This window comes from Epinephelus lanceolatus, chromosome 10 (assembly GCF_041903045.1).
Source record: "Epinephelus lanceolatus isolate andai-2023 chromosome 10, ASM4190304v1, whole genome shotgun sequence".
Classification (NCBI taxonomy): Eukaryota; Metazoa; Chordata; class Actinopteri; order Perciformes; family Serranidae; genus Epinephelus; species Epinephelus lanceolatus.
In genome coordinates this window covers 8,785,992-8,812,619 of record NC_135743.1, presented here as the reverse complement: position 1 = coordinate 8,812,619, position 26,628 = coordinate 8,785,992, and the positions used below count along the sequence as shown (strand labels likewise).

Below are 26,628 nucleotides of genomic sequence, written 5' to 3'. Positions count from 1 at the left end.
TCCTGTTGACTTGCAGCTAAAACGAGAAGTAGAGTGAGAAAAGTGAGAGAAGCCTGTCTAAGTTAGATTATCACATTAAACCAGAGGAATTTAAAAAAGCATCTTATTTAATCTGAATCTGTCTAGTGATGCTTTTAAGTAGGGTGACAATAGAGCATATGATCTCCATTTTATTTAGATATATCTTATTTGTTATTTCCTGACACACAAGCGCGCAACCACACTTCTGCTTCCTGATAATGCAGGGGCTGCAGATGTTTTGTTGTTGTGGTTACATTTAACGCAGCTATGTTGCCCTTGTGTTGTCTCAGAACAACAGTGTCGGTAACACGCCGTGGTGTGTTTACATGGCTTGTACCTTTATCTGTCAATCGCTAGGGGACCCTGCTTTGTGCGATGCCTCGGATCAGGCTGTGTGGTGTGTCTGTGAGCACAGTTGGGCAGCAGTCGTCGCCACTGTGCGTCGCTGAAGATGTTGCAGCAGCAGCCTCTGACGGGCAACGGGCCCTCCAACGGCCGGGGACTCGGCATGAGTGGCCACCCCGGGATGCATGCGCTGAACTCGGTTCACCAACCCTCGCAGCATCGGTCCGACGGAGGGGACTCGGGCCTCGAGGGCGCTGAAAACGGACATGAAACCCGCAGAGATATCGGCGACATACTGCAACAAATAATGACCATTACCGACCAAAGTTTGGACGAGGCACAAGCAAAGTTGGTGATAACTTTGATTTATTATATTTTTAACCTTATTGTCGCTGCAGCTGCTTTTTTTTTGTTTTGCCGCTTTGTTGACTCGCAGTGACAAAGTTTGCTGAACTTCCAGCTATTGTTTAGATTATTTACCCAGTAGTTAACTAATTAGCGCCAACAAAGTTGCTTTTGTTGTCACCTGTTCGGGTTCATGTGCTGTTATGGTAGCCAATGCTAATTGTCTCTTTGCTGTCATTTACAAACACATACGTTTTTTTAGCAGCGGTGGTCTCAAACGTAGCCATTGTTAGCATGCTAGGCTAACTAGCTAGCGATACAATAGGTAGCTAACAGGTAGCGCTAATATAAACGTTTAGACTGTATTTTCTGCACACATTAACACCAAAGTATGTCGTAAATAAATGAAAATACGACCGAACTTACTGGCTAACGCAACGTTACAGACAGCTTAAGGTCAACAGTGAGCACTTGCCACCTTAGCACTTAGCTAGTCAGAAGCTAACAGTTGCTAAATTAGCCACGGTAAAGGTAGTTGTTCAGTCCCTTTTAATGTGTGTTTATGTTTTGGTGCATTTGCATATCGTCACTCTACCTGTGCTTAGCCTGTTATGCTAACGTTAGCTACAAGTCACGCTCTTCTCTCTATGCACAGGAAACATGCACTCAACTGTCACCGAATGAAACCTGCATTATTCAGCGTCCTGTGCGAGATCAAGGAAAAAACCGGTAACGTTATTTATCAGTGTTTTGATGTTGTCTCTGTCTGCTGTCATGTATTTAATGTGAGTTCTGATGTGCAGTGGGCTTATTGGAGCGTTATTAAAGTGTGTTGACAGGGAAGCCAATACAATTATAAACAAGTACACACACACACACACACACACACACACACACACACAGGAGGAATCTGACTCCAGCTGTCAGTAGCTCAGTATGTGCAGATAAATGTGATAAGATAGCCATTATGTAAATGCTTTTGTTATAAGAATAGACTCAAATGACAACAGCTGGACAAACAGATGCACAATGCCCACAGGGCAGCACAATACATGTCACAGGTTGCTGATTGTCTTTATAACTGTATGGTACAGGAGTTAAGCGTAGTTCATCTCCTTGCAACAGCTGATTTTACAAGAAAACAAGAGGGTAATGAAGGAGATGAAGAAGATATACTTGTTGTCATATACACACACAGGCCTGAAGTACTCACACATGCACAAACAGGACCTAAACATGCATTAAATGGAGAGATGTCAGAGTGAGGGGGCCTTGGGCAGGCTATTGGGGCTTTGGTGCCGTACTCAGGGGCACCCTAGGCAAACTGGCATTTCTCCAGCTGCCAGTCCACACTCCATGCTTAGTCCGTACAAGGACTTGAGCTGGCAACCCTATACTTCCAAGACAAGTCCTTATTTACTGAGCTACTGCCACCCTCACCATTAATGCTGCTTGATATTTTTATTTATGCTGTAAAAGTTCATTTTATTTTAGCCTTCCTGTACAAAGAAAGCCATTTTTCATTTGCAGAAATGCTAAAAAATCCTGCAAAGACTTTATTGGAAGTTATGGTGACATTCTCTGCACTCAGCCCCTTCAAAGAAGATTTTCTGATGTGAGTGATAGATAAACATTACACAGAGTGATTGCAAACTGTGAGTATATGAAAATGATGCTCAAAACAAGATGATGGGATGAAGAGTGCATCAGTGTTTCTACTGACTAACCCTGCAAACTTGCAGGACAAAGTTAAACCAAAGTCAACTTTGACCCACCAGTTACACCAAAACAGGAAATGTGTGCATGAATTCAACAACTAAACAGGCTTCAATTGAAGTGAACAAGAGATGGAGGGAATATTCATAGGTCAGAAGTGTAATGTGACTGTGCTTTGACACATTTACAGTCTTCTGTTGACATATCACTCACAAAACTAACAGACATTTGTCTCATTGACAGGCCTGTCAATGAGGAACGCCCAGGAGGATGAGCCTCAGGATCCCCAGCTGGTGCGACTGGACAACATGCTGCTGGCGGAGGGCGTAGCGGGCCCGGAGAAGGGCGGCGGGGCTGCAGCTGCGGTGTCTGCTGCCACCAGCTCAGGAGGGATGTCACCTGACAGCTCGCTCGAGCACTCCGACTACAAAAGCAAGTTGAGCCAGATTCGCAGTATCTACCACACTGAGCTGGAGAAGTATGAGCAGGTACCGTGTCGCAACAGGAGATGAGCGCTGACATTGCCCGTACACGCTTGCTTGCACTAAAGCTGCTCGCCAGAAGCGTAATCCAATGGCATGTTAGGTCTAGAGTTCAGCCACATAACTTTGCTTTTCCGGAGAACACAATTCTGTCATTATGTTTCTGATAAAAACATGCTAGGTATAAGCGTCATATCTCTGTATGAGAAGAGGCATTGTAAGATGAGAGTAACACACATACAACCTACACCAAAGCCTGATTGTGTGCTGTTATTCAAAAATCCACAATTGTAATTACACCCATCAGCAACATACAATACATTCTTCTTGCAACATGAATTAAAATCTTCTTCTAATTGTTTAAGCTGTCCGTTGGGCATGCTGCATATGTATGCGTGAGGCAACCACTCTACAGTGAAGCTGTGTAGAGCTAAGCTGCTTTATGGAGCTTTCAAATTACCAGCAGGACATGTCCTTATGCTAAGACCTTTTGTAATTATGCTTATACATGCCTACTGACAAGAACAGTAATACTAAGCTGAGACATTTACTTCTCTACAAAATGCCATGTCGCAAAAATTTAGAACAGGTTTCAATAGATCACATCTAACCAACATGAAATAATACACCTAGCTTCATTTCTTTGCGCATTTCTGTCTTTCACTGTCCGTCGTGTAATGCACCTCCTACCCAGGCATGCACTGAGTTCACCACCCATGTGATGAACCTGCTGAGGGAGCAGTCGCGTACACGGCCCGTGACTCCGCGGGAGATTGAGCGAATGGTGGGCATCATCCACCGCAAGTTCAGCACGATCCAGACCCAGCTGAAGCAGAGCACTTGTGAGGCAGTCATGATCCTGAGGTCCCGCTTCCTCGATGCCAGGTACGCACGTGTGATTATTGTTTTTAAGGGAATACTGCACTGATAATCTACTGAAGCACTTAAGCACTGAACCTGTAGGCTTGCACTGTGGCTCTGAGAAGGCTGCACCATGCCTCTTTTAGGTGAACAGTAGCTGCAGTCAGCAACAACAACAGCTATTATTGTTTAAAATTGTGAATAAGAGTCACTGCAAAATAATACAATACTAATAAAACAGACAAATGTATCAAAATGTTTATTTTTTTAAACACAACACATTTCCCAATTTGACAATGTTTTTGTTTTAACCAGAAGTTAAGAGTGAAAAATAATTGCTCTGGGCTAATAGCAGTAATATGCCCCTGTATAGAATTAATTTCATGTCAATTTGCACCTTTTTATGCACATTTCCAGGAAAAATTGATAAACTTTTGATAGCACGTTCTACCGACAGTAGGGCTGGGTATTGGAAAACAGAATTGTCTAGGTCCTATCTGCTTTTGAAAAGCTTTGTCGAAAACTATGTCAGATTTCGGTGCTTAACATCTGAGTCAGCGCGTGTGTCACGCCACTTCTTTCTTTTCATGTTGGTCTTCATGATGACAGGTAAGAGCAGCCACGCAGCATGTGTGAGCAGCGCTGCTCAGGCTCGCTCAGTTTCACCTCATAGAGATTTGGCCTGTCTCCTTTTTTCCTGTGTGTCGCGCGTGATTATAATAATCATCAATCAAATTCTGTTTTTGCAGCCAATCTTTGCCGCTGTTATATTATCCAGCCAACATAATTTGACCGACAAATCACCACGAAAGCTTTGATACGCGCCATCTGTTCGTTATTGCATAGAAGTGAAGTAAACAAGACCTACCTGAAGCAATGTCAGAAACGTTTCAACATGTGATCTAAAATATGGCTCTACTTTGTTGAAATAGCTGCTCACAGAGTGAAATTCAACCAAGATGGCTGATTTACTAATTTGGCTATGAGGCTTTAATTCAACCAAAGTGTCCACAAAACGGTTGCTATGGTTTTAGTATTGGATTTAAGGTATACCCAGCCCTAACCAATAACAGGTTCTGTTAACATAGCAGCCATTTAGACCTGTATATGTGAGTGTATAGAAAGGGTGTGGGACCATTGACCACACCTTAGGCCATGACTGATGATCGTGTGGAAATGTAATAACAAAGAAAAAATGGAAAAAAATCACAGCAGGTTTTTCACCATATTTTCCCCGTGTTTGTGTCTCCTCAGGCGCAAAAGGCGCAACTTCAGCAAACAGGCCACAGAGGTCCTGAATGAGTATTTCTACTCCCACCTGTCCAACCCTTACCCCAGCGAAGAAGCCAAAGAGGAACTCGCCAAACAGTGTGGAATCACTGTCTCTCAGGTAGACCACTGACTGTAGTTTCACAATAACATCTAAGAATGACACTGTGTTTCTTAAGCTGTGTAACTGAGTTTTAGTCATAGTGGGCATATAAAGTAGCAGGATTTCTGTTCTCAATCTTAAAGACACGTAATTCATCAATAACAGCTTGCTTAAGTGTTTATATGTGTTTGATCTGCTCCTCAGGGTGGATCAATTACTCTCCAAAAAAGAGTGTACACTGAGGCTGGCATTGTTGTTTTCCTGACAGGTCTCCAACTGGTTTGGCAACAAGAGAATCCGCTACAAGAAAAACATTGGCAAGTTCCAAGAGGAGGCCAACCTTTATGCCATGAAGACAGCCTTAGGGGGCAGACAGGGCGACGATTCCCCGCACACTCCCAACTCCACAGGTAACAAAAGACAAGGATAGCTACAGTGTGAAACTGCTCGCCTCGAGGCACTTCCCCCCTTCTCTGCCTGTTTACCAGTTTGTCCCTGTCCACAACTTGTCAGTTATATGGCTGAACCTGAACACAACGTGTAACCCGAGGCTAAGGAAACTAAAATGTTGGAACAAAGACGATTTTGCAATCAGGACAGTAACACCAGCTTTGGTGTGTGTCTGAACTGGTCTGCAGCACAATTATCCTCACAATTAACTCACCCTTAGTAACTTGTAATTATCTTTCCTTCTTGCCTGCTGTGTTGCTGCGAGCCTCACCTCTATGATTTGGATTAGATGGGCAGCTCGTGTGTGAATCATAAAGTGAAAACTGAAGCAGTAAGTCACTGTGGGCAGGTTGCTAATTGAGGCTTTAATATAGAGCATTATTTCTCATGTTTTTGCAAGTTGTGAGTCTTTGTTCCCTTTTGAAAGACATCCTGACTCTTAACATTTAACGGCAATGTAAGAACTAGTAATATCTATATGTAAAACAGGGTTGTTATTATTATTAGTGCATACTGAGGTTGCTCTCTTGTCTTTCTTTAGGGTCTGGGTCCTTCTCTCTGTCTGGATCAGCTGACCTGTTCCTCGGGGTTCCACCTGTGAATGGCGAGCACTCTGCTTACCAAATGGGAGTGCAGGTACTTCACATCACTCATGAAGCAGTTACAAACATTTGAATAATAATGCTGGTGACTTTGTGGATTTTTCTGTCAACAAATTTCTCATGTTTGATTTGTTGACAATAAGAAAAATATAGATTAACTCCAGCCTTTAAGGACATTGATTGTTTATGATATCTAGGATTTCAGTTGTTCTTTATCAACAGCTCTCATGGTAGATAATTTACATTAGCACCAACTAGGGCTGCAGCTCACTTTAATTTTCATTGTCAATTAATCATTTGGTCTATAAAATTAAAAAAAAAAAGTGAAAATATCTGTCACTTAGTTTTCTGGAGCTGAAGGTGACATTATCAGATGTCTTGTTTTGTCTGACCGGCAGTCAAAAATCCCCAAATACTTAGTTTGCTGTAATATAGAGTGGTGCAGGAATGAGTCCTAAAACAAGAGTTAGCATGTTTGAACTTCTGGTTCCCTCGTCTTGAAGTCAGTGGGTTTTTTGAATGAGTGAATGATGAATGAATTAATTTTGTAGCTTTGATGTGTCTTAGAAAAGGTGGCTGCCAACATATTGGCCAATTAGCTCGATTATTATTCCAAGCGTACGAACATTCTTGTGAGCCACAATAGATCATTCTGTTAGTTTTCCAACAAGACACTCTGACATAGTGTCCACCCCAGAAACCACCGATGAAAGTGCAAAGGGGCAGGCTAATGCATGTAGCCATGCTACAACTGCTGACTTAGCAGCTAGGCAGCGAACATAAGCGTAAGAGATTTTCAGGTTTTGTTGTACAACATATAAAATGTCGGTAAATACCCCACTCATTAATTTTGTAGCTTTTATGTGTCATAGAAAAGGTGGCTGTTCATGGGCTGTTGAATGAGAATACAGAGCGTCATCACACTGAACGTGGCTTTGCAGCCTTGTGGTGGTGGTGATGACATTGAAGTAACGCGACAGTGGTGTCGTTTGTTTATAGCCTTACTTCTGGCAATTTTTTTTACTCTTCAAAAATCATGAACGTGTCCATTAGTGAAGAGTATAATACTGAACATAATGTGTAAGTATTGTAAACTTATTTTCTGCAATAATCCAATGAAAAATTCCCATTGACTTTTTGTCAAGGGAATCATGATAGGCTAACTTAATGGATGTTCACATAAAAAACATCATCCCAGCACCCCTCTATAAGAGAAGGAAAAGCATCAGATCCACACCTTTGAGAAGCTGGAACCATCAAATAATACATTTATTTGATATTAATAATACATTTTATTTAAAAAGGCACCTTTCAAAACACCCAAGGTCACAGTAAAGAGCATAAAATAACATACAGAGCAAAATACATGAGTTGGCAAACATGTTGCTGTGATAATGTATGGAGGTAGGGAGGTCCAGAGCCTGGGGCAGTGCAGCTGAAAGCCCTGGCACCCATCATGCTGAGGTGTGAGGAAGCAGAGGAAGGGAGCAATCACACAGAGATGAAAACGCTAGAAATGCGACGCCAGTAAAACCATTGTTTTCCTATGATACTGCACATCTGACTGGCGTTCAAGTGTCTTTTTAGACGCGTGTTTTTCCGGCGTCTTTTTAGACGCGCATGTTTGTAGACGCTTCTTTTTAGACGCACGTAGACGCTGAAAAGTTAAAATATTTTCAACTTTTTGAGCGTCAGACACCAGGAGCTAGCGCACGTTGAATAAGCGCTTCCAGCGTTTCAAGCGTCCACGCCTCATTTCTGTGTGATCGCACCCGAAGAGTGATGGGAGTGGGGAGGTGTACTACTCAGAGAGATAGGTCGGGGCAGGGTTGTGGAGGTGTTGAAGGTGAGCAGAAGGATTTTGTGGTCAATGCGGTACTGAACAGAGAGCCAGTGTAGTTGGATGAGGATGGGGGTGATGTGGGCGGATGATTTGGTGCGGGTGATGATCCGGGCAGCTGAGTTTTGAATGAATGTTCGGCACTTTTGCTTGAAACTTGGAGAGAGTTGAAACCTGCTTGTCACAGTCAACATGATCATCTCATGTTAGAAGATTTTTTTTGTAAAATTGCTTTGTGCAAGTCTGTCATCAAACACTGAACAGGTGGCTGGTGAGCAGCTGACTACAGCACCCAGCTCTCAGGTCTTGGATGTCAGTGTTTTCCAATAAGCTCCTAAAAGCACCAACAAAGAGAAGTTGCTGTCAGCTGCACTGCTTTGAAATGTAACATAACTTTAACAAAACCAAAGTGTTTATCGTGATGGATTATCTATCTCAGATTAGTTTCAAGCCTTCCTGAATGTATTTCCTGTGACAGCAGCTACTCAGGAAACATCTTAAGATTGTTTAGAGTAGTTTGCAGTACTGTTAAGTGTGCGCCTTTGTTGGTCAATCTAATAAAAAGAACTGATGTGCTGAAAAATGACATGCTGACAGAAGTACAAAGCAGACTTCAGTCACGTGTTGTCCTCTAACTATTTGTTTCTTTGTTTATCTTTCGATTCCTCAGGCTAACGGGAACTGGCAGGGTCGAAACTCGCCCCCGTCCGGCACCTCGCCCCACACCGACCACTCGGAAAACTCTGACTGAGCCCACTGGCGCAGAACGACAGCGACGGAAAGATTGACGACGGAAAAGACAGAAAGAATGATATCACACTTCCCACTTGGCTGCAGTTGTTTTTGTACGTTGTTTGTTTGGTTTGGTTATTTTAAAATGTACATTTTTTTTCTTTTCTAACCGCTCAGTGTGGGTCATTATTATGTTTGTATGATCAGCTGAGTGCACGGATGGAAGAGTGAAAATGCGTGTGTGTCGTGTGCATGCAGGTGTGGTTTTATTATCATGGTTGTAGGGTTTGTTTTCCACTACTTTTGACATGTTACTGAGGTGTGTGTTTGTGGTTGGGAAGGGATGGGTGGGGACAGCATTATCATTGTTTTAGCACACTATATCATTATTATTAATATTAATGCTGTTTTATTATTAGCGCTATAACTATTTTCAATTTCACAGCTCAGAAAGAGAGAATGCATTTAGTGAATGAGAGGACAATAGAGAAAAATCCAAAGATTTTGTGTGTTTGTTTCTCTGTTTTGTTTGTTTTGTTGTTTTTTTTTTCTACCGGGCTTATGTGTCCCTGTAAAGTGAATGATGCGTGTGTGAGTCCATATCAGTGGTTTGAATGAGTATATCAACAGTGCTGTTTTTTTTCTGTACAGTGAAACACCTGTATTCTCTCTACCTCTTTTACAATAAAGACTCTCTGTATTCACAACCAGATGGTAATCGATCCAGGTCAAGAGGTCAAAAGGCTTGAAGTATAAAACGGGGCAGTATTAAAGGGCTAGTTCACTCAAATTACAAATTACAAAAGATACCAAACATTACCTCACAAATGTATTCAGCCACGCAAATAGTTTGTTTTATTTGCCCAGTTTTTGACATGTTTGTGTCTCTTTCCCATCAATGCAACAGAAGTAAAAGGAATTTGATTTGTTGCCTGGGTCTTCAACAAGGGATTCGCGACCCCTGTGTGGTCCTCAGAGTGCCTGCAGGGGTGCTGTCAAATTGTTTGTTAATTTACAGTACATAACAGTAATGATAGGCTGACTGTTAGCCATGATTCATTGTATTATCCAGTGTATTGGTGCAAGGTTGAACTATCAACTGGGGAAAGCAGGAAACTGCACAAAAAATTAGGGACACCCCCAAATCAAAAATACATAGTTCCTCTTACCTGTGCGGCTACCAATAAGTCTAGATTGTTTTGATGTGAGTTGCTGAGCGTTGGCAATTTCAGCTGCGCTAACGAGACAGCTCTGTCAAGGAGGATGCCATTCATCTTTACATCTCGTGCTGTCACAAGCAGAGGCCTCTGAGTAGCTTCTTTCTGCACAGTGATACAACTGGTGGGTGATGTTTGGTAGAAAGAAAATAGTTCCTACATGAACCTGCTCACAACAAGGTATGTAGATTATCTTGAGTAACCAGGTTATAATTTCTGGAAAGAGACATTGCTGTTAATTGCTTCAAGATGATTTTGTATGTATATATGTTTTTCAGGACTTTGAGCACCACAAACTGAGTGCCATGTAGTTCCATTATACTGGAGAGAAGGCAGACATCTCTACGGCTGATATCTCCAACACACCAGAATAATCTAGACTGATAAATAGCACTACAGGTAAGAGGAAGAATATGTATTTTTGATTTTGGGGTGAACTGTCCCTTTAAGGTTTGAGTTGTATGTTTATTTAAAATGTGTTGGAGAATTTGTACCACTTTTAGCAGAATATCAACCAAGGCAGACTCTGCATAATAACCTTGTCTTGCTCTGTCTGATGCAGCTGTTCTGTGTCAAAATCAAGTATCGCATTAAATTCAACATGTAGTTTATATTGTGCTGACATGGTGTGTATTCCCAAATGTATCAACTTTTTATTACATAAGTTTATTTGACGAGGTCAGTGATAACAGAAAAAAAGAACTGAATGAGCCACAGTATGTCTAAAAGGTACATTTTCATGTGTTGTCCCTGGACAGGTGTTCATCCTAAAGATAGGATAAAACGACTTCAGATACAATTCATATACACAACATACTAAATATGCACAGAGCCCCAGACATCACAAAGCAGTTAGCTACAGTTCAAATATAATAATCAAGAAAAAAAAGTTGTTTTCATGTGGAGCTGGAGACTTTTAATAGCACCAAGGTTTCTACAGAAAATAGACCACCTCCTTCTCCAAACTGAAGATGAGATGGGGTGTTGTGGTGTGGCGCGTGGACCTAAACACAGTGGGATTCATGAGCCTCAGCTATAATGCAATCAAGGCTATTAATTAATCTACATCTGTAAAGGAGCCCTGAGGGCCCTCCGACCCAAACCACTTGTTCAGAAAGCTGCCACGTGTGTGTCGCCACTGTATCTCTGCTTTCCCACGGTCGCCTGGCAACATCAAAGGGTTTCCACGAGCAAATGTCGAACAACTGTGGCGCTAAACGGCGCGCCAGCACGAGACAGCTGCCCAAATGGCACGCGTGGTCTATTGTGACACGGAGGTGTGAATGCAGAATGGTAACCACTGCTGCTCCTTCACCCTGCGGACTGACTAACAAATGCGAAGGCGTCAAAAGTGTGAATGGCGAAGTGTCAGCACTCACTGTAAGTGAGCGCGCAGTTCATAGAAGAGGGGGGGGGGGGTAATTTAGTAGAAAAATAACCACTCAAAAGTGATGTTGGTGAGCCACATCTCATCAGTGATGTTGACGAATGAATACACATGGGTATTATCTCAGTTGGGTACCAGAAACGCCATCATGGACAGAAGATGCCACAGGTTGTGGAGCATTAGTAAACCAGCTGAACAGATGGATAGAAGTGCAAACTCGTCCAGTGACTCGCACCTCACGGCGCACACGCTCTCAGAGGCGCAGCTTCACTGACTTTACTGCATCCAAGTGGTTTCATTGTCCAACCCTGAAACATTTTAGGCGACTGATCTCACAGGATAACTCTAAACAAATCCATCTGGAATACATTAGGGGATATAAATACAATGAAAGTGCAAAAACTTCCCGATATACCCGCACTACAGTGTGGTGAAAAACTAAAATTATTCATTTTAATGTTGTGAATTCGTCCTCCATGTACAGTTCTTGTAAAGGTTTGTAAATTATTTTTCCCCTCTTGGTGTGCTTGTTTTTGTAATGCAAAAAACAATGCTCACATTCTTATGAATCACTGACGTGTGGGGAGACAGTAAGGCAAGGTTGCCAATTACAAGGTGCTTGCTTTTTCATGTTAAACAATACTGATTTCATTCCAAATAAAACAAATCTTGACTTAAGTTTTTTAGATTTTAAGGAATCATCTCAAATTTTGTATGTTCCGTGGTTTTACGCATGGCTTTACGCACGGTTTTACGCGTAATATGTAAGGTTTTATGCCATCTTGTCTTTCTTTTTTTCTTGTATTTTAAGCACAAGCTCGTTTGTTGTATGATGGTTAGATAAAGACATTAGATCATTAAATTGTCAGAGTTTAAAGTAGCATGAATTAAAAAAAATAAATAAATCAGCAGCCGAGAAGAGGGGTTGGGGGTTGCTGGGGGAGGTGGGGTTGTAAAGTTTGGTCGGGTGATGGGAGGGGGGGGGTCTGAGGGACCGGCTGGGAGAAAGTAAAAGAAGCAGCCTGGGACAAAAACTTCATTACCTGATCAGTTGCAGACTGTGACGGAACATCGCTCATCTTTTATAACTAGATACGGACAGACCGCACTGGACCACTGGCTACAATGAGAGTGTTACAGGAAACAGAGGATGCAACAAACAATAGAAAGGTAAAAAAAAAATCTTAATATATGTTTACAAATTGTTTTTATGTAGACTATAGACAACGACTTTTACTTTGATACTTCAATAAAATAAATATAGCGGTTGAAACACTGACCTATAAGCTGGGAAGAAAACGTTTTAATCATTTCTAATTTAATTAAATTGAGTCAACCGCTACTTTTTATTTGGTTTATCCCCACAATGTTTTTTTTTCTTCTTCTAGTTAATAAAATCTCAGGTGGAGAAACGCCGCAGGGAGAGGATGAACCGCAGCCTGGAGCGTCTGAGGACCATGCTGCAGGAACCTCAGCCACCGGTAAGCTAAATAAATGAATAAACTAAAATCCTGTAAACTAAAATTATAAATACAAATGTTTTAAATTCTTCCACCATTTACTGTCCATGTTGAGATTTCTGAATTGGTTATGTTTTCCCACTTTTTGTGCTAAAAGCAAATTCCCAGTTTTCCACGTTAAGCCACGTTAGGTGATTTAATTTAAAAAAAGAATCAGTGTTAAATTTCTTTAATTCTTAGTTAACATCTCAAACTCTATGTTTTCTGTAATTTTACGCATGGCTGTTTACACACGGTTATGCGCGTAATATGTAAGCGCTTATTCCCTTGTTTCTTTTTTGTTTTTTTCTTATTTAAGCCAACATACTCCATTAACTCACACTGGTGTTTCCATGCAGGGCGGGACTCAGCACAGGGTGGAGAAAGCTGAGATACTCGAGCACACAGTCCTCTTCCTGCAGAACACCGCCAAAGGAGACAAGAGGAGAGCTGGAGGTGGTGTCATTGGTGGTGGTGGGGGTGGTGGACGAGGAGGCAAGAAACACTCTTTCCAGGACGGCTTCTCCACCTGCCTGCAGAAAGCTACTCAGTTCCTGGGACCTGAGGGGAAAGGCCTGTGGCTCGGAGCAGCCCTGAATGCGTCTTTTGCTGCTCGCCTTTCCCGTCCTGACTCTGATTCTGCAGGCGCCCAAAGAAGAACTGAAGCCCGTTCCTGCAGCTCTCTGCCACACACAAAGTCCATTCTTCGGATGCTGAAGCAAAGGTCCAAGCAAAGACTGCATACACGAGCGTTAAATGCGCATCCGTACCGGCTTCCAGCCCAGCAGGTGTCCCCCCAACAGGCTCAGAGACACAGTCAGGTTGAGGTCAGGGTGGAGAGCGGAGCGAGCAAACAGAGCCCGTCTCAGAGTTGCCCGATCAACCAGACTTTGTGGAGGCCATGGCCCTGATCACCAGACAGTGGCCTCCTGAAATTGAACTTTTTAAAGACTCTAACATTTGATTAATATTCACTGATGCCAACTGTGCTGTTCCTGAATGAATATTTGCATTGCATTGTGAACAACGACCTCTGGTCCTCTGATAACTCCTAACAGTTTTGGTATTCAAACTCAAAATCTGTAAATAATGTAAAAAAAAGTCATTTGTGCATGTGCTGTATGTGTGATAGGGTTGACTCACGACTCGCAGTCAGTGGGGCAGCCATCTCTTCTGCCTGCAGGCGCAGGGACTCTCCCAGACTGGGACACACTGCTGCTGTGCTAAACAGCGAGTTCAGAGGTGAGTATAATGGAGCTGAAGAGTTTCTGTCCTCCTTCACATTCTGCTAAACTCCTCTGCTACATCTGCTGCCATGATTCAAGTCACTGAAGTGGATAATGATTGAGTGTCCATCCATCACATTTCCAGGTGTGGGACCTGAGGGTTCGAGGCTGGGAGAGCCCCATGCAGCCCCTCACAGTCACCTGAGTGCCGTGATGTCTGCGGGCATTCATGACACCTGTGTGTCTGTGAACATCTTGTATTCCATATATCTTGTCTATTTTGCACACTAATTTATTCTGGATGTCTCCCTATGGCGAGAACTATTCTCTTTTTTATAATAAAAACTTTTCTTAAAACGTAAAAGCATGGTGTCACTTGATTATTTTGGATGCAGGCTGCAGGCCTTTTGTTTGTGCTGACGTTGACAGCTCTCTTTAGTTGGACTCAGAGATGTGAAGCATGGCCTCCTGCAGAGCTGCATCCTCCAGGGGTGAAGTCTGACCACGAGGAGAAAGAGTTCAGCAGCAGTTCTCACTTCAAAGACATCAAAGATAGCCCTGTTCACACATCATTCACTCAGTCTGATGACTCAATATCAAACCAGTAATAAAGGGGGAAAAAGATAATATAGCCCAGAGCAGCCTGTGCGACAGATGTACCTAAAATAAAATAAAATGAAAACAAATTAAATTACATAACTATAAAACAGATTTACTTGCAGCACAACTCTGGCACGGTGTGCTTCAGTCTACATGTTTTGATCTTGAAGAAGTCAAAAATGTTCTGCTCCTAAAAATGCAATTATTTGTTTTGTCATTTCTTATATAACTGCATTGATTATAGTACATTGGCGATGTTACTGCAGAGTCCCTTTCAAACTTAAGCTACAGCATTAAAATTCACAGCTTTTACAAGTGGATTAATTTGTCGAGGCTTTCCACAGCCTGCGTTTCTGTCAGGTACGACTACACGTCAAAAACAAACATTTAAAAAATGAAAATGATCTGAAACCCTCTCAGATCATGTCCACGTTTGTTTTCATTGTAGTTAGTATTGACTGTGTCACTGACATCGCCCCCAGCTGTTCACAGGCCATTTGTCTTCTGCGCGTGTCCGGTGTAAATTCACAGGAAACACGTGTCTTAACACCTCCTGCAGCCCTTTGAAGATCAGTCACACTCAGAGGACAGTTGTCTCATTATTGCCGTCTGATTTCTGATATTTTTCCTCTGAAAAAAACAAAAACAATATTTGTACTGTTTGAAAACAATATAAAAACGCCACATCTTATCAGCCAGAAATCTCATGTATATTTAGTTAGTTACCAAGAATTAATGGAGCAGGAGTCCAGCAGTCATGTTAATGATGTTTTTGACTTAATCATTGGGCCATATGGTTAATTCCAGTTATTAATAATTACACATTCGCCTTTATCTATGGAAGTTTGTCTCCTTGGTTAAGCTGAACATAAATGTTGACACAAATCCAAACTAGAGAGGAAATAGCATCAGCTCCTTCAGTAAAATAACGTCGTGTTGAACAAAAAGTCAATACTTAGAATAAAATGTGACTGTTATTATTGTTTTTTATTATATTTTTTAACGTATTGATCACCAACAGCAGTTCCTACAGTTAAGCGTGTTACATTACTTTATGTCACTCACGTGAGACAGCATGTGAGACATGTGAGACAGTTTTCTGTCTCTTTCTCGTGGGAAAAGCAGAGCTCAGCGCCCATTTGCACTTTTATTATCTGTTAGTATTAGTACATCATTAAAAGAAGTGTGTGGAGGACTGCGAGCTTTCAGGTTCCCACAGACACACTTCAGACACACTGGTCACTGAAATGCAAATTACGCACCGAGGTTGCTCCGTCATGTTACTTCTCTAACACATATTTGTCAGCTGAGTTGATTCTGAGCACTGACTTGGTAAATATGTCCTGACGATAAGTATTAGGCCTCCATCAGCCTACATGTACTCGTTGTAATGTGACAGTGTTGTGGTTTATTGTGAGCACAGATTACTGCTGTTTATATCCATCCACCAAGTTAACTGTGGTACATTTATTTGGTACCCGGATGTCAAATAGTCTCTGACTAAATTATTAAGGCAAAAGATTCTATTGGCGTGTGGCTCTATGGTCGTCTTATCATTGGATCATCGTTGTGATTTATTGCGAAGATATGTAAAGTTTGTCTGGGACATGTGTATCATGTCTTTCCAAATGAAGGCCTTGGCACGTGCCGAAAACGTTACAGCTGATAAATTAGCAGGTTACAAAAACACAGTGATCTTAACTCAGCTCAACGAGTATTTTACTTTTTATTTTCACTGGGCTGACAAGTTAGAGTGCAGAAATGTGTACATGTATGTATATATGAAGAACATGCAGTCTGTTACAGTTGTTACCGTGTTTTTAATTCATTCATTCTGTTGTTAAGCTTTACTCAGCTGGCGCGTTTAAATTAGGTGTGAAGTGGTCTCGTGCTGCCGAAGCTGCGCGTGTCTGTCTCTAAGAGTTTAGTGAGTTTCAGAGTTTACTGAATAAGAAAGAGACACGATTTGTTCCCGTAGTCGATGTGTGGAATACATCTAAGACAGGAGTCTACTTAAGTAAAGGATCTGACTTATTCCATCACTGCGAAACGACCTGCTCACATCAGCGATGCGCACCAAGATCAACTGTCATAATGTTGCAAGGAGAAAGATGGAAACGTCCACGTTCTCCTCCCAAATAACAATAAATATATATATAACCAAATGGCCTTCCGTCGACACAGAAACGTGCAGACAAATGTTGAATAAGTGTGACTGTGGGAGAGTGTCCCTCAGTTCTTTCTCATCATGGGAACGTGGAGCAGGAGGCTTCATTCTCACTTTATTACCTGTTAAAACTGATACTTCATTCACAAAGTGTGCTTGGACGAGAGGTGGCTCTCAGGTTCCCACAAGCACGCAGGGCACTCAGAACAATCGTTGCAGAATGTAACAAGAGTAAATAAAATACTAATTATCGTTTTTTAGTTCGAGTACTAACCACATTGTTTGGAGGAGCCGCGCGTAAAAGGATAGACTTGACGCGCGTCGCGGTTACAGTAACACTGGACAAAATATGATGTACTTCAAAACAGAAAGTTAAAGAATTTTCGGTAGATGCTTCGAGAGATGACACAACAACTTAGATAAAGAAAAAAATCTACTGAGTTTGGGAGATGACAAATCGTCAGTAATTTTGGTAAATGTGGGAGTAGCTCCTTCAACTCTTTCTCATGGGAAAATTACGCAGGGAGCTGCAGTCACACTTTATTACCTGTTAGAATCGATACATCGTAACAAAGCGTGTTTGGGGGGAGAAGTTGATTTCTGGTTCCCACGCGTTGCCTCTCAGAATGTCATGGTGAAATTTGCCACTATTTGGTTTTAAAGCAATTGATTCACATGTATTTGCAAAGCCGTGCGTAAAATTAGCTTTTACGCACGCCTGACACGTAGCTGACACATAGGTGCTGTCACCTGCAGATTCTGCGGGTCTTCTCTATATTAATAAACATGTTTTGACTAGAAGAACATATATTTAACCTTGGGTTGTAGTTTTTGACTTTGTTTTGTTTTTCATTCATACCCAAAGAGACGAACAATTTCAGATCGGCGCATAGAATAATGGATTTTACGCACGTTGTAACAGTTACCCTCGTTGCATAATTAATAGAATTTCTGGGAACCTCGATCATCAGTGAGACACTGAATCTTCGCTCTGATATTTTTGAGGGGGTTATCTCTCCTTTTTTTCCTCTGACAGTGTTGCCCTGAGGACATGTCTCGTTCCTCCATCAACAAAGATGTAACAAGTCGCCCACGGTCATTTGTCTGAGCTTCACGCTGTTTTGGCGGATGTTTGTCGCTTTCCCTCACATATGTAAATATGCGTGACACGAGCTGGTGACACCTTTCACAGGCGCGTGCTGCTTACACTCAGCGGCACGTGCCTGCAGATTAGTTAAGGGTCTTTTGGCGCGTCCTTCAGTCTGCATTCTTCTTGTCAAATGTGTTAAACATAGATTATTAAAAGAAGAAAGAAAATGTTGAAGTAGAGAATAAATGTATTTATGTTTTTGTTTCTAACTTTATTTTAGTGTTTTAACAATAATAGTCTGACACTTTCCACTGATGTGTGCAATTTTTAACTTTGAATCTGGAGCAGTCTGTCAAACTGCAGGAATTAAGAGTCACAACAACAACAAAAAATATTTTGTACTTTAATTCTGAGAAGGCTGACAGACATTAATAACTTGGTAGAAATTAATTTACTAGTTTCAGCTTGGAGTCAAGAGTATAATAAATGTATTTATGTTTTTATTTTTAACTTCATTTTAGTGTTTTAAACATAATAGCCTGACACTTTCCACTGATGTGTGCAACTCCTAAACTTTTTTCCTGTAGCAGTCTGTCAAACTGCAGGGATAAATAGTCACACCAAAGTAAGCGTTTTGTAATTCTGACATTAACTTGGTAAAACTGAGTTCAGTGATTTCAGCATGGAGTCAAAACTGGAGCAAAACGAGGTCTGTGGTCAGAGGTGGTGGGTGGAGCCTAAAGTCACGCCCACTTCTGGCTTAAAACCTCACTCTGGAATCGCCATGGACACATTCCGCTTTGACTGACACACCGACGGAGCTGCAGTGACCAGTTCTTGGAATACAACCATGAAATTGCTTCAGGATTCAGAGGACGCAAAGGCTGAAAGAAAGGTACTTGTGTCACTCATGCTTTCATGAAAGATTTATTATTGTCATTATGTTGTCTGTATTTTATCCCCTGAGATGCACATGACTCCGTATGTGGGTCAATATCGTTGATTTTGAAAAGACTTTTACAGTGTCGTTCGATTAATGATTTCTTTCATATCTTTTGCGTCTAACAGCGTCTCAAACCTCAGGTGGAGAGACGTCGAAGAGAGAGAATGAACCGCAGCCTGGAGAGCCTGAAGACTCTTCTGCTACAGCGACAGGTAAAGACCCCATAGCTCAGTTTGTTCATCCTACAGAACTGTGGTCCTTTTAATAGGGACTGAGAAACTGTTAATTGACTCTTTGTTTCTGTTTTAGGAAGCGACTCAGCGCAGAGTAGAGAAAGCTGAGATACTGGAGCACACAGTCCTCTTCCTACAGACCACTGCCAAAAGAGACGAGACGGGAGATGGAGGTGGTGGAGGCCAGAAACACTCCTTCCAAGACGGCTTCTCCACCTGCCTGCAGAGAGCGTCTCAGTTCCTGGGACCTGAGGGGAAAGGCGTGTGGCTCGGAGCAGCTCTGGATGCGTCTTTTGCTGCTCGCCTTTCCCGTCCAGACTCTGATTCTGCAGGCGTCCAGAAGAGAAATGAAGTCCGTCCATCCTTAAGATCTCTGCTTCTTGGGAAGTCGTCCAGGCACATTCTTCAGTTGCTGATACAAAGGTGCCGGCACAGACTGTGCGCGCCTGCCGTCTCTGTGGCCAGTTGTGTTCAGACTTGTGGAGAGTCACGTCGCTCTTCCACAATTCCCCAACAGCCACAAAAAGTTGCGAGTCAAGCGAGCAAACAGAGCCCGTCTCAGAGCCAACCGGTCAACCAGACTTTGTGGAGGCCTTGGCCCTGATCACCAGGCAGAGACATCTGAGGATGAACTTTTAAAGACTCTAACATTCGATTAATATTCACTGATGCCAACTGTGCTGTTCCTGAATGAATATTTGCATTGCATTGTGAACAACGACCTCTGGTCCTCTGATAACTCCTAACAGTTTTGGTATTCAAACTCAAAGTCTGTAAATAATGTAAAAAAAAAAAAGTCATTTGTGCATGTGCTGTATGTGTGATAGGGTTGACTCACGACTCGCAGTCAGTGGGGCAGCCATCTCTTCTGCCTGCAGGCGCAGGGACTCTCCCAGACTGGGACACACTGCTGCTGTGCTAAACAGCGAGTTCAGAGGTGAGTATAATGGAGCTGAAGAGTTTCTGTTCTCCTTCACATTCTGCTAAACTCCTCTGCTACATCTGCTGCCATGATTCAAGTCACTGAAGTGGATAATGATTGAGTGTCCATCCATCACATTTCCAGGTGTGGGACCTGAGGGTTCGAGGCTGGGAGAGCCCCATGCAGCCCCTCACAGTCACCTGAGTGCCGTGATGTCTGCGGGCATTCATGACACCTGTGTGTCTGTGAACATCTTGTATTCCATATATCTTGTCTATTTTGCACACTAATTTATTCTGGATGTCTCCCTATGGCGAGAACTATTCTCTTTTTTATAATAAAAACTTTTCTTAAAACGTAAAAAGCATGGTGTCACTTGATTATTTTGGATGCAGGCTGCAGGCCTTTTGTTTGTGCTGACGTTGACAGCTCTCTTTAGTTGGACTCAGAGATGTGAAGCATGGCCTCCTGCAGAGCTGCATCCTCCAGGGGTGAAGTCTGACCACGAGGAGAAAGAGTTCAGCAGCAGTTCTCACTTCAAAGACATCAAAGATAGCCCTGTTCACACATCATTCACTCAGTCTGATGACTCAATATCAAACCAGTAATAAAGGGGGAAAAAGTTAATATAGCCCAGAGCAGCCTGTGCGACAGATGTACCTAAAATTTAATAAAATAAAAATAAAATAGGACAAAACAAAAAAATAATACTAAAAAATAAATAAATAAATACAAATAACAATCCAAATAGTTCCAGTCAACATAGTATTATTATTATATATTGCCTATGTAACTGCCCTGTCAAAATTATTTAGCACTATTTCAATGTTTTTCCAAAAAAGAGTAGCTGATATGGTACAAGTTTTTATCAGGTACAACTACATGTCAGAACATCAAACTCTACCTCACTGGATGAGGGTGAATTATCTGAAACCCTCTCAGATCATGTCAACGTTTGTTTTCATTGTAGTTAGTATTGGCTGTGTCAGTGACATCGCCCCCAGCTGTTCACAGGCCATTTGTTTTCTGCGCGTGTCCGGTGTAAATTCACAGGAAACAAAACGTGTCTTAACACCCCCTGCAGCCCTTTGAAGATCAGTCACACTCAGAGGACAGTTGCCTCATTATTGCCGTCTGATTTCTGAGATGTTTCCCATGAAAATAAAGCTGTTTGAAACTGACACAAAATCTTATTTTATTTTAATCCTTCAACATCACTTTTCTTGTGCTGCTTTCAGACGCCTTTCACAAGTAATCGAACCTTTAAACTCTGAGAAAACTGGTGCAATTTCTTTCAAAAACATAGGGGGAAATACGGCAACAAGCAACTTGGTAAAAAAAAAAAGGTTCCAAAAATTGCAACAAAAAAATAAACAAATAAATTTACAAATTATTTTTTAAAAAATGGGGGAAAAAGAAAAAAAACTAGGGAAAACTATATGTATACTTCTTCTTCTTATTATTATTATTATTATTATGAGTATTATATATTTAAAGTTATGTCACATAATTATTCTTTTTTTTAGCTCTTTTTCTGTTTAGTTTTATTTTTTCCTATCTTTCTTTCTTTTATATTTACTAATTTTTTTGTTTTTTATTTTTCTACTCATTTCTTGCTAATTTTTGAGTCATTATTTCTTTCATTGTTAATTACCTTCTTGCCATGTTTTTAAAGAACCCACGCCAATTTGCTCAGGTCTCAAAGGGTCAATAGCCAGTAAGAAATTCGGTGTATGTCCAGTTAGTTATCAACACTCAGAAAAATATTCCAAGAATTAAATGAGCATTACTGTCAAAGACTGAATTATATATCGGCATTTTAAAAGACCTTAAGTGGAATCAGTTGATTATCATTGATGTGGACTTGTGCTTCTGAAATACAGTTAAATTGTATCAAAGCGCAGTCACCACATATTATCTTTGCTCATTCGGTGGAACAGTCTCGTTTAACAAAGACAACACTTTAATTAATATCTGGCTTATGTCACTCACATGAGACAGCATGTGAGACATGTGAGACAGTTTTCTGTCTCTTTCTCGTGGGAAAAGCAGAGCTCAGCGCCCATTTGCACTTTTATTATCTGTTAGTATTAGTACATCATTAAAAGAAGTGTGTGGAGGACTGCGAGCTTTCAGGTTCCCACAGACACACTTCAGACACACTGGTCACTGAAATGCAAATTACGCACCGAGTTGCTCCGTCATGTTACTGCTTTTACACATATTTGTTAGTTGACTTGATTCTGACTGTCTGCCTCATCAGCCTTCATCTAGACCTACTCGCTGTAATAATAACAATGTTGTGGTTTCATCCACCGAGTTCACTGTGATGCATTTAATTGTTGCCCGGATGTTAAATAGTCTCTGACCAAATAATCAGAATAAAACGCAGCAAACCTGCTGGTTTAATTTGTGACAGATTCTGTTGGTATGTGGCTTTATGGTGGTTTTACTAGTAGATCATCGTTGTTAATCTATTGCAACAATATGTAGAGTTTTTCTGGGACACGTGTATCATGTCTTTCTAAGTGAAGGCCTTGGCACGTGCCAAAAATAAATTGATAAATTAGAAAGAAAGGCCTACAAACGTTCATCTTAACTCAGCAATATTTTACTTTTTATTTTCACTGAGCTGACGATTAAGAGTCCCCCTAATGTACTTGTAGCCTGTTAGAACTGTTATCGTGTTTTTTTAATTAATTCACTCAGTTGTTAAGCTTTACTCAGCTAACGCGTTTAAGGTGTGAAGTGGTCTCGTGCTGCTGGAGCTGCTGGAGCTGCTGCGCGTGTCTGTCTCAAAAGGGTTTAGTGAATTTCAGCGTTAATCAAATAACAAAGACACGCAGTTTGTTCCTGCAGTCGATAAAGGAAGATTAAGTAAAGGCCTTATTCCATCACTGCAAAACTACCTGCGCACAAAGATCGGCTGTCATAATATTGCAGGGAGAATGACGCACAGGGTCACATGGTCTCCAACCAAATGATAATTAACAAATTGCCTTTAGTCGACACAGCAACATGCAGACAAATGTTGAATAAGTGTGACTGTGGGAGAGTGTCACTTAGCTCTTTCTCATCGTGGGAACGTGGAGCAGGAGGCTTCATCCTCATTTTATTACCTGTTAAAACCGATACTTCATTCACAAAGTGTGCTTGGACGAGAGGTGGCTCTCAGGTTCTGATAAGTACGCGGGACGCTCAAAATAATCTTTGCAGGGTGTGACACGAGTCAAAAAATGATTTGACGTTTTGTTTAAGCGCTGGAAATGACCACATTAACTGCGGGAGCCGCGCGTAAAAGGATAAACTTTACGCGTGCAGCGATTGTCCCTTGTGAACTACAATATGATTTAGCAAAATAATATACTTGAAATAAATAGTAAAACTGATTTTGGGAGATGACAAATCGTCAGTAATTTTGGCAAGTGTGGGAGTAGCTCCTTCAACTCTTTCTCGTGAGAAAATTTCGCAGGGAGCTGCAGTCACACTTTATTACCTGTTAGAACTGATGCATCTTTACAAAGAGTGTTTGGGGGGAGATGTTGATTTCGGGTTCCCACGCGTTGCTTGTCACAATGTCATAATGAAATAAAAGATCTGAATGAATAACAGAAAATGCGGCATCGTATGGTTTCAATCTTGTTGTTTCACGGGTATTTGCAGAGCCGTGCGTAAAAGCTAATTTTACGCGCGACACATAGGTGTCATTTTCAGTAGACTTTGCAGGTTGCTGGTATATTAAAGGACATGTTTTTAATTGAAGAAGCTACATTTTACTTTGGACGTTAGTTCTGACTTCGTTTTATTTATAACTCACAACCAAAGAAAGGCAAGTTTACAGATCTGCGCATTAAAGAGTGGATTTTACGCACGCCGTAAAAGTTACTCTTATTGGCGATTTTATAGAATTTATGGAAACCTCAATCATCACTGAGTCCCTGAATGCTCATTCTGAGATTTCTTGGGTCCTCTCTCCTTTTTTCTTATAGTGTTGCCCTGATGTCTGGCTTCATTTTGTTTTTCATTCTCAACCAAAGAGAGACAGTTTCCAGATCTGCGCATAAAATATTTTTTAGGCATGCTGTAACAGTTACCCTCGTTGCATATTTTTTATATTTTATGAGAATCTCAATCATTATGGAGACAGCAAATGATCTTTTGGAAACTTCTCGGCTCCTCAGTCCTTTGACTCTGTTGCCCTGAGGATATGTCCCGTTTCTCCCTCCAACAAAGATGTAACAAGTCGCCCACGGTCATTTGTCTGAGCTTCACGCTGTTTTGGCGGATGTTTGTAGCTTTCCCTCACATATGTAAATATGCGTGACACGAGCTGATGACACCTTTCACAGGCGCGTGCTGCGGACATTCAGGGCAGCGGCACGTGCCCGCAGATTAGTTAAGGGTCTATAGGCGCGTCCTTCAGTCTGCATTCATCTGCAGAGACTTGTCAAATATGATAAAAATACATAATTGAAGAAAAAAGAAAAGGTTAAAGTAGAGAATAAATGTATTTATGTTTTATTTTTAACTTCATTTTAGTGTTTTAAACATAATAGCCTGACACTTTCCACTGATGTGTGCAACTCCTAAACTTTTTCCTGTAGCAGTCTGTCAAACTGCAGGGATAAATAGTCATACCAAAGTAAGCGTTTTGTAATTCTGACATTAACTTGGTAAAACTGAGTTCAGTGATTTCAGCATGGAGTCAAAACTGGAGCAAAACGAGGTCTGTGGTCAGAGGTGGTGGGTGGAGCCTAAAGTCACGCCCACCTCTGGCTTAAAACCTCACTCTGGAATCGCCATGGACACATTCCGCTTTGACTGACACACCGACGGAGCTGCAGTGACCAGTTCTTGGAATACAACCATGAAATTGCTTCAGGATTCAGAGGACGCAACGGCTGAAAGAAAGGTACTTGTGTCACTCATGCTTTCATGAAAGATTTCAGATTATTGTCACAGACTCAATTATTATCTCTCCTGTGATGCACATAACTGCGTTGGGAAGAAAAACACAACTGTTCAAAAAGACAATTGATTACACCTCTCTGTCTTATTTGATTCATTAATCCTTTAATCTCTTTTCTCTCTCACAGCGTCTCAAACCTCAGGTGGAGAGACGTCGAAGAGAGAGAATGAACCGCAGCCTGGAGAGCCTGAAGACTCTTCTGCTACAGCGACAGGTAAAGACCTCATAGCTCAGTTTGTTCATCCTACAGAACTGTGGTCCTTTTAATAGGGACTGAGAAACTGTTAATTGACTCTTTGTTTCTGTTTTAGGACGCGACTCAGCGCAGAGTAGAGAAAGCTGAGATACTGGAGCACACAGTCCTCTTCCTACAGACCACTGCCAAAAGAGACGAGACGGGAGATGGAGGTGGTGGAGGCCAGAAACACTCCTTCCAAGACGGCTTCTCCACCTGCCTGCAGAGAGCGTCTCAGTTCCTGGGACCTGAGGGGAAAGGCGTGTGGCTCGGAGCAGCTCTGGATGCGTCTTTTGCTGCTCGCCTTTCCCGTCCAGACTCTGATTCTGCAGGTGCTCAACAAACAACTGAAGCTCGTCCTTCATCCAGCTCGCTACTTCTCAGGAAGTCCTCAAGGCATATTCTTCGGTTGCTGATACTCAGGTCTCGGCTCAGACGATGCACGCCTGCTGTCTCTGTGGCCAGTTGTGTTCAGACCCGGCGAGATTCACACCGCCCACTCACAGCTCCACAACAGCCCCAAAAAGTGGCGCGTAGAGTGAGCACACAGGGCCCGTCTCAGAGCCAACCGGTCAACCAGACTTTGTCTGTTTGTTTGTGGAGGCCCTGGCCCTGATCACAAGGCAGTGACCGCAGAAACTGAACTTTGAAAGACTCGTAACATGCTGATAAATATTCAGACAAGAGCATGTGTTGTTCATCTGACTTTCTGCATGGACATTTTCAGTACAATGTATTGAACACGAGCCTCCTGCTTTCTGTAAAGTCTGATACGTGTGTAGATATTGTAAATTTATTATGATCACACCAAGTGCTGCTGCAGCCTGTACGGGCCAACACGTTTTGATTGTGACATGTTATGTTCTTTGCACCTTAATTTATTTCAGTTGTCATTCGAAAATAAACAAAATATCACTAAACAATGCGCGTGTGTTCATTGATTGTTTGCTGACACGTGTCTTGACTTGACACTTGTGGATGAGAGGGGCCATGCGGTGATGTTTCACACAATGAAACAATAGAAATCCTCACTTCTTTACTTCTACAAAGTTTAACATACATAAAAAAAAATAAATACATACATTAAATGTAATTGGCATTTTATTAATAAATATAATAGACTGTCATCTTTATATTAGAAGTATGTGGACAGATAAGAATTATGGTTCAATTAAATAATTTCAGGTTGTTAAAAAGTGGTGGCCGTGCGTAAAAGTTGCTCTACTCGTGCGCAATGACATATCTTTCTGCTTTGACATCAACATTAAGAGACAAAATATTTTGTCCGTTTAAACAGAGATGGATTTGAGAATATGAATCGCTGTTTTGGCCGAAGTCATTATTTATTGCATAAAGATTTAGGTATTTTGACGT

At 41.6% G+C, this 26,628-nt stretch overlaps 4 protein-coding genes across 7 annotated transcripts; all 4 read left to right on the top strand.

The window, feature by feature from the left end:
• The first annotated feature begins 243 nt into the window (after window positions 1-243).
• Window positions 244-9,473, top strand: pbx2 (pre-B-cell leukemia homeobox 2). The gene is made up of 8 exons (XM_033641522.2): window positions 244-714; window positions 1,367-1,440; window positions 2,671-2,915; window positions 3,604-3,794; window positions 5,025-5,160; window positions 5,411-5,552; window positions 6,134-6,228; window positions 8,705-9,473. The coding sequence occupies exons 1-8, from the start codon at window positions 473-475 to the stop codon at window positions 8,783-8,785; spliced, it is 1,206 nt and encodes a 401-aa protein (XP_033497413.1). The 5' UTR covers window positions 244-472; the 3' UTR covers window positions 8,786-9,473.
• Window positions 9,474-9,657: 184 nt separating this feature from the next.
• On the top strand, window positions 9,658-14,773 carry LOC117265721 (uncharacterized). Of its 3 annotated transcripts, none has more exons than XR_013492168.1 (5): window positions 9,658-10,382; window positions 12,463-12,540; window positions 12,759-12,851; window positions 13,229-14,111; window positions 14,241-14,771. XR_013492168.1 is itself a non-coding variant. In XM_033640369.2 (4 exons), exons 2-4 carry the CDS (start codon window positions 12,496-12,498, stop codon window positions 13,778-13,780), a joined length of 690 nt encoding a protein of 229 aa, XP_033496260.1. In that variant the 5' UTR covers window positions 9,658-10,382; window positions 12,422-12,495; the 3' UTR covers window positions 13,781-14,773. The 3 variants fall into 3 exon arrangements, 1 of the variants encoding a protein (XP_033496260.1); XR_013492167.1 differs by having other exon boundaries at window positions 12,422-12,540; window positions 14,241-14,770; XM_033640369.2 differs by having other exon boundaries at window positions 12,422-12,540; window positions 13,229-14,773.
• Window positions 14,774-18,599: 3,826 nt separating this feature from the next.
• her7 (hairy and enhancer of split related-7) lies at window positions 18,600-20,414 on the top strand. 2 transcript variants are annotated; one of them, XR_013492166.1, is made up of 4 exons: window positions 18,600-18,847; window positions 19,021-19,107; window positions 19,205-20,065; window positions 20,195-20,414. XR_013492166.1 is itself a non-coding variant. In XM_078171404.1 (3 exons), the coding sequence occupies exons 1-3, from the start codon at window positions 18,803-18,805 to the stop codon at window positions 19,730-19,732; spliced, it is 660 nt and encodes a 219-aa protein (XP_078027530.1). In that variant the 5' UTR covers window positions 18,600-18,802; the 3' UTR covers window positions 19,733-20,414. The 2 variants fall into 2 exon arrangements, 1 of the variants encoding a protein (XP_078027530.1); XM_078171404.1 differs by having other exon boundaries at window positions 19,205-20,414.
• An 886-nt stretch (window positions 20,415-21,300) lies between these two features.
• LOC117266410 (uncharacterized) lies at window positions 21,301-26,578 on the top strand. Its single transcript, XM_033641597.2, has 3 exons — window positions 21,301-24,962; window positions 25,147-25,233; window positions 25,331-26,578. Exons 1-3 carry the CDS (start codon window positions 24,918-24,920, stop codon window positions 25,868-25,870), a joined length of 672 nt encoding a protein of 223 aa, XP_033497488.2. The 5' UTR covers window positions 21,301-24,917; the 3' UTR covers window positions 25,871-26,578.
• The last annotated feature ends 50 nt before the right edge of the window (window positions 26,579-26,628 follow it).